Source organism: Psittacula echo (assembly GCF_963264785.1).
Source record: "Psittacula echo genome assembly, chromosome: Z".
NCBI classification, from domain to species: domain Eukaryota; kingdom Metazoa; phylum Chordata; class Aves; order Psittaciformes; family Psittacidae; genus Psittacula; species Psittacula echo.
The window spans coordinates 13,996,710-14,011,106 of record NC_137742.1 but is presented as its reverse complement, the minus strand read 5'-3'; the positions used below and the strand labels follow the sequence as shown (position 1 = coordinate 14,011,106).

Sequence of the window (14,397 nt, the reverse complement as noted above, 5' to 3'; positions counted from 1 at the left end):
AAACTACCTTTACAATTATCAAAATAGGTCCATATCCTCAGAAAAAGTAAAGTCACAACAGAGAAGTTCATATTTCTGGCCTGTCAGTTATCACTGACTCACACATCCCCAAATTCTTCCAAAGCCAGTAAAATGTCTGTTTCCATATAGTTACAGATTGGTATTAGTTTTAATTATAAAGAACAAAGTCTTGTAAAAAGTAAGAAAAGGAAAACTTACTTCTATTCTGTTTATTGCAAATTTCTTCCATTATAATTTCCTTCACCGTTTCACACACAAGCCTTTCTTCTGTCTCTGCATTGACTTTCACTAGAATATTGTGATGGATTGAAAACCATTTCTCTAATTTTGGCCAGATATCTAGAAAGCCTGAAATTCTACCAAAATTGTATTAATGTATAAAATTAAAATCTAACTAATGGAAAAAATATTTTACTAAAGCAATAAACAAAAGTAAAAGCAGACCATCTATTTTAATAGTACACCAAATCCAGGCAATATTTTTGCAAAATAACACTCCATCCACATTAGCCTATTCATTTTCAACATAGGAAAAAAAAAAAAAAAGAACAGCAGTTACATGATGCATGACAGATGTCAGATATATGTATGCGTAGATATAAATATATATATGTATGTGTATACATGCGATTCATGCAATATATATTTCAAAAAAGAAAACTCTCCTTTGAAGAATACCCTGGAAAAACAAAACACCTGAATTCTTATCGTCTAGGATTGTTTATTTTGTGCTAAAAATGAATGTACTCTTTAGGCCTCGTATTAGAGAAATTCCTAAGCAAATTCTTATTATGCACGCCAGTACTATCGTGGATCACATATGAGATTCAGATAACTACATGCCTAAACATTTGGCTGAAGCAACTTCCTTGCACTTTCTATAACATACCTGTGTAGCACCTGGTCTCTGCTGAAGTCTATCTTCTCCAAGATTACAGCATCTGGATTTTGATTTTTGTTGTCCTGCTCAGTCTGAGATGGCTTTGATTTATCTGCTGTGTAGAAAACAGCACATATGAGCATATATTGAAAAAAAGCAATTATGCAGGTACTTATTCACACAAAGTAAGGTAATTATTAGAATAAAAATTTCAGTGTTCCATGATCCTAGATTTCTTCATGCAAAAACTAGGTACCAAACTTCCTAAAAGAAAGGAAAAGTCGGAGAAAATGATAGAAATATAAAATTAAGCGTGAAAGGACCTGAAGACAGCATCTTGCCTCTTCCTCTGTTTAAACACATAGCCGATCATGGACTCATGGAACAGTTAAGGTTTGAAAGGACCTTAAGATCATCTAACATTTCCAGATATATTCTTTCAGTCATAGAAATCTCCAGTTGTAGAGGGGGAGCATTCCTGCAGGTGGACTATTCCAGGCTTATCTATTATAACAGTTAGAAGGTATTTTTCCAGTCTAATCTGAATCTTCCTTGAAGTAACTACTCCTGTTCACATCAATGGGTAGCTATTTCACTGCATTGGAAGACAAAGTATTCTCTCTAAGTCTTTCCAAAATTTTAAAAAAGCCTTTCATTGATTAGACATAAGCCCTTTTTCATAGATTTTTGGAGGGTTTTCTATTGCTCTTTTGACTCTTTCTATCACCACATTACACTTTATGAAATCAATTCTGTTTGGATTTCTGAGATTATATCATTTACTATCCCATTTTCAAAGTGTTTTGGCAACACAAGGTCTAACAAGAATTTCAGATGTCCATACATTTATCTTCACTGCATTGTTAGTAGAAGCTAGCAACGATTTTACCTCATCCTCACTCCTATCTATTGATAAAAGCTAAAGGTAATGGTACTTTAATTCAAGCTATGTGCCATGTAAGCCCTGAAGTGAAAGCAATGGCGAGGAATCTCCTCATAATTTGGACAATTCATGAAAATAACCTATGTTTTGCCAAGGTGAGTAAGCACAATTAAAACTGTGTGATCTTGAAGTGAAACATCACTCAAAAAGCTTTTGATGGTTTTGCCTTTGCAGTCAAAATTGTCAGCTTCTGGTTGTTCACTGACTAACTGAAGACAATGCAAAGGCAGCAATCAACAGCAAATGAATGTTGGCACATGTTTGTTTATCATTTTCTTCATTCCTTTCCAAATTTGTCTCCTGGAAAAAAAAATACTTGCAAATGGAGAAGAAAGCTGTCAAGAAAGCTAAACAATTTCTGATTTCATAATTTTTAGAGAAAAAGACAGATACGGTTATAATTGAGTATTTTAATTAAAATATGCAGTTTGCTGTTATGTTGCAAAGTACTTACAATTTAGATATTTCAGTACTATAAACATCTTTCCTTTTGCAACCACCAAAATCTGCTTGTCATTTTACCTTGGTAAAAGTAGTTGGAAACTTACACTTCAAGTTAGCCACACGTTCCAGTACCACAGTGTCTGGAATATCTAATAACACAGAAATATCAAATGCAGGTGAAGTAGCAGGAGGCTTGTTAGGGGCCCTGGGATCTATAACAAGTGAGAGCTTTACAGACTTTGCATCTTCTGCTTCTGGATCAATGCCGGTGTAGGCTTTTGCAAATAGCTTTGCCTGACTAATTGTCATCGGAAAACCATCCACAATCCATCCCTTCTCTGGTGGTGTCTGTCTAAAAATAAATGAAGTTTCAGATTTATACAGTGAATTGATAGCATAATAATAACACCTAAGGAAGAGCCTGCCCTAGCAGTCTCATTCTGAATTCAGTATATTAAATATCCTGTTGAATAGAGAATATGACATGCCTAATTAAATCCTGAACTGTAGAGCAATGGATTTTAGATCTGAAAAATAACATTAAGCCTAACTAAAAATGAAAAAAAGCTTTCAAAACCACTCTCTATACAGACTATGATCAGAGGTGTAATTACACTATTTTGTACTACACAGTACATTTGTACTGAAGTAGCAAACAGAAAAATCTATTTCATAATTTTAAAATATACTAATGGGAGTAATATAACTGAAATGATATTCATGTGGGAACTTAAGTGCTAACTGCACATCTAGGTAGTTGAGACAATTTTCTGCCAAACGAGTAGACAAAAATAAGTAACATATCTGCTAAAGTATGAATGTTTGGATTATTCATTTCACAAAACCTAACAGAAAAAATACTGGCACATGCTGAGTAGCTTCCAGCTAATAAATGAAATAAAGATATTTATATTCACATTAGTTATATTTAATGACTGTGATAGTGATGTATATTTTCACTTACCTTCAGTAGTATGCAATAGTGTCTGTAAAGTCAGGGCCAGACTCTACTGCTAGCATTCTACTACTAGCATAAAATGAACACTAACCACTAATTAGCTCCACTTTCATATTACAAGACTCCAGCATTCAAAAAATACCTTAAAAAAGAGAAATATCTGAATCTAGAATACAAGCTGGATAACTACGTTCTAAATAACTGAGGAAAATAAGCTATACAGTTTCATACTTAATGGCCTCCAATAGGATGTCAATTAGTAATTCATCAGGGATACTTTCTCCTTTCTTCAACAATTTCTGTGATGCAGCGCCGAGCTGGGCACGTACAGATAGCTGTGGAAGTGTGCAGCATAAGATTAATCTTCTCAGAATGTTTACAACAGTCACTATTAAAGAGAGTATAATTCTACTTTATATATCACATACTATTTATTCAAATTAATTGCATTACTAGTCTATATTTAATATTTATTATTATCTCTTAAAGATAAGTAGTTTCAAAGGATGTAAAAAAGACCTAGTTTAAATGCAATCTCCAAATGATTTCCATCATTACACTCATGAAAATGCCAGGCAGAAACAAGGTTGAGAAACAAAGAATATAAAGGCCGAGAAACAAAAGAATACAAAGGCCAAGGAACAACAAGTTAGGTGTCCTTGTTCTTAGCTTATTCTGATTTTCATATACCGTAATTCCACTGATGGTTTCATACAGTAGCATTAATTCCACAGGGATTCCTCCATATCTCAGTTTCTGTAGTGTTTTCCAATAAGCAATAAAGTTAAAGGTATCATTGTAGATTTCAGTATTTTTCAACACAAAGAAAAGAAACTTTGTCTTGGGATAAATGATCTATTGGCTTGTCAGCAGCAAGATCAGAAACACATTTTTACTAACTCAGAAATGGCATAATAGCATATATTATGGCAGATAGAACTTTAACAATATAGAAGATACAGAACTTTAACAATACGTACAACTCTAAACAAGATACAAAGGAATAATTTTTCATAATAAACTTTTTTCATATTTCAAATAGAAAATAATTGCAGTGAGGTCAACAAATTAATTCAGAATGATAAAATGATGTCACCATTTCAGTAATTTAGCCACTTTAACTAATGCATCTTTAGAAAGTAGAAGCTAAAATTAGATTACAAACCTTTGATAGGTCATCTTGACGGTTATCTGATTTAATTTCTTGCCAAGATGGATCCTTTCTGACAGGAAAATTGCCTGAAATATGTACGTTGTAAAGTTTGACAATTCTATTAATGTAATACTTATTACTATAAATAGATTATTAAAGTATATGCCTCATTATCGTTCTTCGAAAAAATCACAGTATCACAGTATCACAGTATGTTAGAGATTGGAAGGGACCTCAAAAGATCATCCAGTCCAATCCCCCTGCCAGAGCAGGAACACCTAAATAAGGTTACATAGGAATGTGTCCAGGCAGGTTTTGAATGTCTCCAGAGAAGGAGACTCCACAACCTCCCTGGGCAGCCTGTTCCAGTGTTCTGTCACCCTCACTGAGAAGTTTCTCCTCAAGTTTAAGTGGAACCTCTTGTGTTCCAGTTTATACCCATTACCCCTTGTCCTATCATTGTTTGCCACTGAGAAGAGCCTGGCTCCATCCTCGTGACACTCCCCCTTTATATATTTATATACACTAATAAGGTCCCCCCGCAGTCTCCTCTTCTCCAAACTATAGAGACCCAGCTCCCTCAGCCTTTCCTCATAAGGGAGATGCTCCACTCCCTTAATCATCTTAGTTGCCCTGCGCTGGACTCTCTCCAGCAGGTCCCTGTCCTTCTTGAACTGAGGGGCCCAGAACTGGACACAATATTCCAGATGCGGTCTCACCAGGGCAGAGTAGAGGGGGAGGAGGACCTCTCTCGACCTACTGACCACCCCCCTTCTAATACACCCTAGGATGCCATTGGCCTTCTTGGCCACAAGGGCACAGTGTTGGCTCATGGTCATCCTGCCATCCACTAGGACCCCCAGGTCCCTCTCCCCTACACTACTCTCTAACAGGTCGTTCCCCAACCTATATTGGAACCTGGGGTTGTTCCTGCCCAGATGCAGGACTCTACACTTTCCCTTGTTATATTTCATCAAGTTTCTCCCTGCCCAACTCTCCAGCCTGTCCAGGTCTCGCTGGATGGCAGCACAGCCTTCTGGCGTGTCAGCCACTCCTCCCAGCTTAGTGTCATCAGCAAACTTGCTGACAGTACACTCAATTCCCTCATCTAAATTATTGATGAATATATTAAATAATACTGGTCCCAGTACTGACCCTTGAGGCACTCCACTAGATACAGGCCTCCAACTAGACTCCGCCCCATAGACTACAACTCTCTGGCTTCTCTCCTTCAGCCAGTTTGCAGTCCACCTCACTACCTGATCATCCAGGCCACACTTCCTCAATTTAGCTATGAGGATGCTGTGGGAGACTGTGTCAAATGCTTTGCTGAAGTCAAGGTAGACCACATCCACCGCTCTGCCATCATCCATCCACAATGTTATTTCCTCATAAAAGGCTATGAGGTTGGTCAAGCATGACTTCCCCTTGGTAAAGCCATGTTGACTGCCCCTCATAACCCTCTTATCCTTGACATGCCTTAAGATGGCATCAAGGATAAGGTGTTCCATCACTTTCCCAGGGATGGAGGTGAGGCTGACCGGTCTATAGTTACCCGGGTCCTCCTTCTTGCCCTTTTTGAAGACTGGAGTGACATTTGCTTTCCTCCAGTCCTCAGGCACCTCTCCCGTTTCCCAAGACTTGGTAAAGATGATGGAGAGTGGTCTAGCAATGACTTCCGCCAGTTCCCTCAGCACCCGCGGGTGCATCCCATCTGGACCCATGGATTTATGGATATCCAGATTGCTCAACTGGTCCCTAACCTATTCCTTGTCGACTAAGGCAAACTGCTCCAGTGACCTGACTTCATCTGAGGTCTCAGGAGTACAGGGCTCTTCAGGACTGCCTCCAGCAGAGTAGACAGAGACAAAGAAGGCATTCAATAACTCTGCCATCTCTGTATCTTCTGTCACCAGGGCACCCATCCCGTTCACCAGTGGGCCAACCTTGCCTCTGGTGTTAGTTTTATCAGCTATGTATTTGAAAAAGCTCTTTCTGTTGTCCTTGACCCCTCTGGCCAGATTTAATTCTAAGGAGGCCTCAGCCATCCTAGCTGCCTTCCTACATCCTCTAGCAGCAGCCTTATATTCCTCCCGAGTGGCCAGCCCCTCCTTCCATGACCTATAAACTCTCCTCTTCCACTTGAGCATACCCAGCAGCTCCTTATTTAGCCGCGCAGGTCTCCTGGCCCTCTTCCTTGACTTCCTACGTGTCGGGATGCTCCGCTCTTGAGCTTGAAATAAGCAATTCTTGAATGTCAACCAACTATCTTGGGCCCCTTTACCTTCAAGCAGCCTTGCCCATGGGATTTCCCCTAGCAATCGCTTGAAAAGGCCAAAGTTTGCCCTGCTAAAGTCCAGGGTTGCAATTCTACTTGCTATTCCACTGGTCCTACCACACAAGATCCTGAATTCCACCATCTCGTGGTCGCTGCAACCAAGGCAGCCCTCAACCTTTACTGCTTCGACCAGACCCTCCTTGTTAGTGAGGATGAGATCCTGGTTGGGTCATCCACCATTTGGATGAGGAAGTTATCACCCATGCACTGGAGGAACCTCCTGGACTGTGGCTGGGTTGCTGAGTAGTCCTTCCAGCAAACATCAGGGAAATTAAAATCCCTCACGACAACCACGGCCTGTGACTGTGAGGCCACTCTCAGCTGCCTGTAGAAGGCCTCGTCAACTTCCTCACCCTGATCTGGTGGCCTGTAACAGACACCCACAACAGTATCACCCCTGCCAGCCTGCCCCTTAATTCTCACCCACAGACTCTCAACTCGCTCGTCCCCTGTTCCTGGACAGAGCTCAGTACATTGCAGCTGCTCTCGCACATAAAGAGCAACCCCACCACCCCGCCTGGCTGGCCTGTCTTTCCTGAAAACGACATAGCCCTCCATGAGTATATTCCAGTTATGCGAGCTGTCCCACCACGTCTCTGTAATTGCCACCAGATCATAATCTCCTGACTTAACACAGGTCTCCAACTCCTTCTGCTTATTTCCCATGCTGCACGCATTGGTGTACAGGCATTTCAAGGAGGGAGCTGAGCTCACCAATTTCACCCTAGGATTATAGGAGGCCTCCCAGTCTTCATCAATTCTAGAGTGCTGCCCCACTGGGGCAAGCCCAGTTACAACCCCATCCCCCTTCGAATCTAGTTTAAAGCTCTCCAAATGAGCCCTGTTAATTCATACCCCAGCATCCTTTTGCCTCTGTGAGTTAAACCTTTCGCATGTGCCATCATTCGGACTGGAGCCTTATAAAACCAGCTGTTATCAAAGAACCCAAAGCCCTGCCTAAAGCACCAGTCTCGTAGCCAATCGTTTACAGACTGAATTTTCCCATTCAGTCCCACATCATCACCGGAAGATGGAAGAAGCGAGGAGAAGATCACTTGAGCCCCAGACTCTTTCACCATCCGCCCCAAGGCCCTGTAGTCTTTCTTCATCCCCCTCAGACTGCGGGAAGCAGCTTCCCTCCCACCTGTCTGGAAGACCAGCAGCGGGTAGTAGTCTGTCGGGTGCACCAGGCTGGGGAGCGCCTTGGTGATATCCCTGATCCGGGCTCCAGGCAGACTACACACTTCCCTATGATGAGGGTCAACTCTGCATATCGGGCCCTCTGTTCCTCTCAGAAGGGAATCGCCTACAACAATGACCTTTCTTTCTTTCTTATCAGAGGCAGTCTTGAGGCGCGAAGTCGACCGCCTTTTCCTATGTGACCTTGTAGTCTGGCCTTGCACCACAAATCAATACAGAAGGTATATATAACTGCTAGAATCACAGGATAATTGATTAATTCTGGTTGGAAGCAACTTCTGGAAGTCACCTAGTTCGAGTTTAACCTTCTGCAGAACGTGGCATCAGTTGAGATCAGACCAGGCTGCTCAATAGTTTACCCAGTGGTATCTTGAACACCTCCAAGGATGGAGGCTACACTACCTCTCCAGGCAATTTGTTACAATGCTGGATAGTTCTCATGAACGAAAAGCCTTTTCTTATGCTCAGTCAGGAGGGCAACAAGATGGGATTTTATGGGTCCCTCCACAGCAAAAGGAAATCTAGGGAAAATGTGTGCCTGTTGAGACATACAAAAGACTGAGTTATCCCAAGCCCCTGAGACCAACAGAGAAGTCTGCAGCAAGAAGGATTTACCCTTGGTAGAGGAGGATCAGTTTAAGGAACATTTACATAAACTGGAAATACACAAGTCCATAGGACCTGATGGCATATACCCACACATGCTGAGGGATCTGGCTGATGTCATTGCTAGGCCACTCTTAATAATCTTCGCAAGGTCCTGGTAAGTGGGGGCGACTCCTAGGATGAGAAGAGTGTAGCTGCCACCCTCTCTTCAAAGAAAGCAAGAAGGGGGCATTGGGAACAGAGAAGCCAGTCAGCACCACCTCAGTCCCTAGGAACTGATGGAGCAAATAAGCATGGAAACATTTCCAAGTACAGTAAAGACAAAGGGATGACTGGGAGTTGTCAGTGTGGCTTTAGGAAGGGGAAATCATGCCTGACAACCTGACAGTGTTCTACAGTGAGGTGGTAGGCTCAGTGGTTAATGAGAAGATCAGCATGTGGTGTTTACATTTACTTTTGACACTGTCTTCCTTCACATCCTCATAGACAAATTGATGAAATATGGGCAAGGTAACTGGACAGTGAGATGGACTCGAAACTGGCTGAACTGTCAGACTCCAGGGGTTGTGAGCAGCAGTGTGAAGTGCAGCTGACAGTGTTCAGTGGTGTGTGATACACTGGTGTAGCCCAAGTGTGGATTGTGAGACCAATATCGTTTATCATCTTCATTACTGACCTGCACAATTGAGACACAGTGGACCCTCAGCAAACTGGAGGGAGTAGTCAATACACCAGATTGCTGTGCTGCCCTTCAGAGGCACCTTCATGGGCTGGAAAAAAGGGCTGACAGAAATCTCATGAAGCTCATCAAAGGGAAATGCAAAGTCCTGCATCTGGAGAGGAACCCTCCCTGCCTTCAGTATCAGCTGGGGGTCAACTGTCTTGAAATCGGTTTTGCAGAGGAGAAGAAGGAGGGGAGAGGAGAGGAGGCCCTGGAGGCCCTGGAGGAGAACATGTTGACCATAAGCCAGGAACATGCCCTTGCAGCAAAGAAGGCGAACAGCATCAGACTGAGGCTCATGCTGATCAACATCTCTGGACTTCATAGTGACTCTGACATCAATGAATATCCTCAATCTTTGTTGCTGAATGTTGGCACTTTCTGCTTTGCTATTGTCCTTTTCACCTAGCTCACTTTCTTTCATGGAGCAGCCTGCATTTGCTGCTCCTAGACACTACGAATGTGTGGAAACAGGAAATTCATAACAGAAACTACTATGAAAACTCAGAATTCATGGATATTACCTCAAATGTACAAGAGAAGGGGGAATTGTCATTTAAATCTAGTAAGATTACATGTATATATACATATATAAGTAAAATATATACCCACCTTCGGTTCCATTGATAGATATTTCTGTTTCAAGATTCTTTAATACATCCAGTGGTGACAAGTTCTTCTTGACGTTGATCAGCTATGAAAGAAAACAGATTAGAAAGGAAACTACATACTACAGGAAAAACAAGCCTGTCAATTCAAGCTGACTCCCAAAGTCTTGTAAGTCAAAACTTAAGAGTTAAGTTTGAAATTTAGCAAAAAAAACATGTTTTCTTCCTTACATACTTCCTGCTCATTTCCCTGCAGGAGCCAAAACCAAAATTAACAAAATTGCTTACCTCATTTTCTTCCCCAGAACTCTCTGCCTCTCGTGGAAACATATTTTCCTCACTTTTCATTTCATTTTTAAGAAAAGCTTGGATGGCCTCTTGAACCAAAATATCAAGAGATAGTACCTGAATATTGCAAACTAATACACAAAAAAGCAGGATTTTAAGGCAAATAAAGAATAAAATTTAGATAATAAAGAATTATAGGAATAACAAACAAATGAACAAATAAACAGAACAAACCCACTCTACCTTTTTCAATAAACTTTACACACGTAGTTTTTCCACTAAAAGGTTTTCCCAAAATACATCCCTTGATAGGAAATGGAGGAAATGCAGGTGAAGATACGGGTTTTGGAGGATAGAAAATCTCCATTAGTCTATGAAGCACATGACTCAACATGTTATTATTAGGAGGAGGTTTTTCACTGTTCTCTTCATCTGGACACCATTCCCCTGTCATACTCTGTGTAAATGACAAATTACCAAATAATTTGTTAATATTCATTGTCTTTCATCTTTCTAGATATATGTATTTGTACACAAACTGCATACATACAATAACCAAATCCAAATACTACCAAGTAATAAAATATTTTTTAGAATAGACCCTTGTTAAAAGCTTTAATTATGTCATAATCATTATGCATTTATTGATATTTGCTAGTATAGAGAATGAATCAATAGCAGATTTTTGGAATAGAAGGTCAGTATCTTAATATTCAGCACTCTAAAAACTGGGTAACATTGTTGTCCAGTATTACACATCTTTGAAAATTTGTATGGACAAAGATTTCAAACATACGTATTTTTGCATAACACATAAAATAGAGAGAAAACAGACAAACAAATAACAACAACCCCCCCCAAAAAAAAAAAACCAACCAAGAAAAACCAAACCCCAACCAACCGACCAAAAACTAACAGTCAACAATCCAAAACAAACAAGCCACCATATAATTCAAACAATTTTGAGGGAAGAAAATATTGATTAGAAACTTCCCGTTCAACTGCTGAGACCAATATAAATTTATCAGTACTACGAGTTACTAGCATACAGCTTAATGAGGTTTTGCAAGTAAAAATACTCTTACTGACAATCTCATTGGAAGAAAGATAAGATTGGAAGGATGTAGTCAAAAGAAGGGAACACAGAATTGTACTTTTTGCCTTTAGTCACTCTAATATATACTCTATCACTACTGGATCTTAGGAAAGTTCTGATGTCCAACTTACAGTATGAAAAGCTAAAAGAGAACATTTTAGTATGCAGGGTAGTTCGAGTGCTGTATTAATTACTGTTTGGTTGCAGGATACTACAAAGCTGTTTGAAAGATACATGGACTAATAATATTCCCAAATAGAGTCATGGCTTGCTGCCTCATTTAGGGTGCACAATAAAGGGTTGTTACACAGTCAAATATTTCAGCAAGAGAAACTCCAAGTAGGAAAAATAATGGAGAAAAAAAGAATTTCACAATAAAAGTGGCTGAACGCAGAAAGTCTGTGGAATCTTTACCCTTAGAAATACTTGAAAGCTGACCAGACAAGGTTCTGAGCAACCCTATTTGACTCAGAAGTTGGCCTTGCTTTGAGCAAAGAGGAGATACTAAATGGCCTCCACATCCCTTTCAACCTCAACAATTATATCATTCTGAAATTAAATATTTAATCACCATTAATAGAAGCAACCAGTTTCAAAGTTCTGCTGAAATATAATGTTTTCGTTCATGTTCCAGGTAGAATATGCAACCTTTTCCTGAACTTACTTGCATGAATGATACATTTTCATAGCACACATTCTACTAACAGAACTTGATCAGTGTCAACTTTGAATATATGTGCATTAGGTAGAATAACACAATGTAACTTATTATTACTCTAAATGAAAATATTTCCTATTTTTAATCAGTAAAACCAAATTAAAAAAAAAAATCGAGTTGCACAATATCCCCTCTCAATCTCAGAAAACATCCTTCTTAATATGTAATTGAAAAAACATGCTTAAAAACCCCAAATCCTTGTCCTATCTGAACCATCCTTCCTTAAAAAATAAGTAAAGATGGATCTGTTGTTTTAAACTCAAGGAGGAAAAATTAATTCCAAATTAAATGGGCTCCCCATTCTACGTACTCACCTTTCAGATTTCTTGCCCTTTTAAGCAGAAGATTGCTAGACTGTACCTTTCTTGAGATAAGTAGCTTACCTGTCAGAAATACATTTTCAGGTATCCAGGTGAAAGTTAAGTAACTCCTTGTCAACACTCTTGATTGAAACCCGAAATTATTTGATATTTTGAGCAGTGCCTACTGTTATGTTTATTTTGGGTGATTCCATTAATTTATGAAGTTATTAGCCAAAACTGATGATGTAGTAGTTTCCAAATATTTTCAATCTAATGTGGAATGTGCAGTGGACTGATAGCACTGTATCTTGTTCTTGTATTTTATTAAATGTATCTGACAATTTTAGTCAGTATTCCTAATGTAAAAATATTCTTGAGAGATGCAGAATTGCCTTTGCTGAGCTTTTTTTCTCAAGGTTTAAGGAAATCAGCATAAACTGCCAGAATGCCCTACCAACATACTTTAATCTAGAATCAATTGAAGGTATGTATTAGTAATTTACTTCAGCTTTTAGAAGACACAAATACTAGTTGATGCCAAAAATTTTACAAGGCATATGATACCAGCTCTTCAGGAATACTGATTCAGAAAGGCATAAGACTAACAACAACTGGGAAAAAATTAATTATGTGGATGTACAGTTGAAACAGACTGGTATTGAAAAAGAGACTTTAAATTTGTCATTAAATGTTTGTGATCTCCAGTGCTTTACATCTAAAGGAGACTATTATGGTATAATACAAACAACAGTATGATGGAAAAACTCCCCACTGTTTCCTGCCTGTCTGTCCCATATGTCCTCCCTGTTGGTGTTATATGTATGCATTTTTCACCTAAAGAAAGTGATTGTGAAATCCATTACGAGTTGATAAAGTCTGAACAAAGACCTTACACCAGAATAGCAGATAATAAGCTATAATAGTAGACAATCAGAAAAACGTATATTAAGATTGAAACCAAAGTAAATTGAGCTGTCAGACATTCATCACAGAAACTCGTAACAAACATTTATACTCATTTCAAAAGAAAATGTACCAGTTTGTTCAGGATGTGGATAAAAGCACATACATATTGCAGTTATAAGTTCCCAAAAAAGTCAAACATGGGTTATTTGCCATGATTTGGCCATATTCTAGTTTAACAGATTACTTGAAAAAACTGAATATGTAGCAGGATTTTCTTTTTCCCCCCAAAGAAAAGTACCATTAATGTAATTCAGAAAAAAAAATGTACAATACATTTAAACAGGAAAACATTAATACTTCATCTGTAACTTGTGAAATTATATTAAAGTATTGTAAAGCTAAAGTTTTAAGGCTCCCTGAAAAATAGTTACTTGTATTCTAATGGAAGGTTAAGAAAAATGCCAGTGAATTTTAATAATTTTCACTAATGTTACCATTTTAAAACAAATGCTTACCTTAAATTAATAAATCTTATTAGAAGGCTTTCACTCAAAATTGCTGAAATTAAGGCTATCAAGTCAATATATTGGTCCTACGAGCTCAAGAGGGAAAATCAATCAATGTTATATACAAGAATGAAATTGTGCTTTGAAATAGTATCAGTTCTCCACTGCTATTAACATAAAATATAGCCATATATTTCATATAGAACCTCAGGCAATAAAAAGAAAATGCATGTCAAAATCTGATATTTGAAACTTGTAAAAGAACAAAATGAAACATCACAACAAAATGTTTATGATTATGAAAAATCAAGGGCATTATCTTCCATTATATCTTATCAGTTTGATGTACCTTGTATTCACTATAATCTTTTTCATCTAACAGATTCAATTTATTCAGATCTAAAAGTTGTTCTGGGTGTGGTTCACTCGGCAAAGGTTGAATTGAGGCTTGTTCATATATCGGTTTTCCTTTATAAAAAAGTTCCTTCCAATCAAGCATCAGCTTTAATGGAATTCTGCTGCAGAAGCAATAAATGTAAAGAAAGAAAAAGAATGAATTCCAAAACAAAAATTAAAGGGGTTAGATATTTGAGAATAGTGAACCCAAATTTACAAGACTCACAATGACAAAACATGCATATGCTAAAGTAGATACCATTTGTAATGATTTTTATAATTATTACAGCTTTACGTAAGTTATTGGTTACTT

General features: G+C 38.6%; 1 protein-coding gene across 1 annotated transcript in view; it reads right to left on the bottom strand.

The window, feature by feature from the left end:
* The window catches only part of SPEF2 (sperm flagellar 2), a gene marked incomplete at both ends in the record, with an annotated part of 63,478 nt that overhangs the window by 28,772 nt on the left and 20,309 nt on the right, over positions 1–14,397 (bottom strand). The window contains 9 exons of the mRNA XM_080638263.1: positions 220–377; positions 911–1,016; positions 2,393–2,640; positions 3,478–3,581; positions 4,412–4,485; positions 9,877–9,949; positions 10,161–10,291; positions 10,404–10,617; positions 14,038–14,206. Of these exons, the coding sequence (XP_080494389.1) occupies positions 220–377; positions 911–1,016; positions 2,393–2,640; positions 3,478–3,581; positions 4,412–4,485; positions 9,877–9,949; positions 10,161–10,291; positions 10,404–10,617; positions 14,038–14,206 (1,277 nt within the window). The remainder of the gene's footprint in view (positions 1–219; positions 378–910; positions 1,017–2,392; positions 2,641–3,477; positions 3,582–4,411; positions 4,486–9,876; positions 9,950–10,160; positions 10,292–10,403; positions 10,618–14,037; positions 14,207–14,397) is intronic.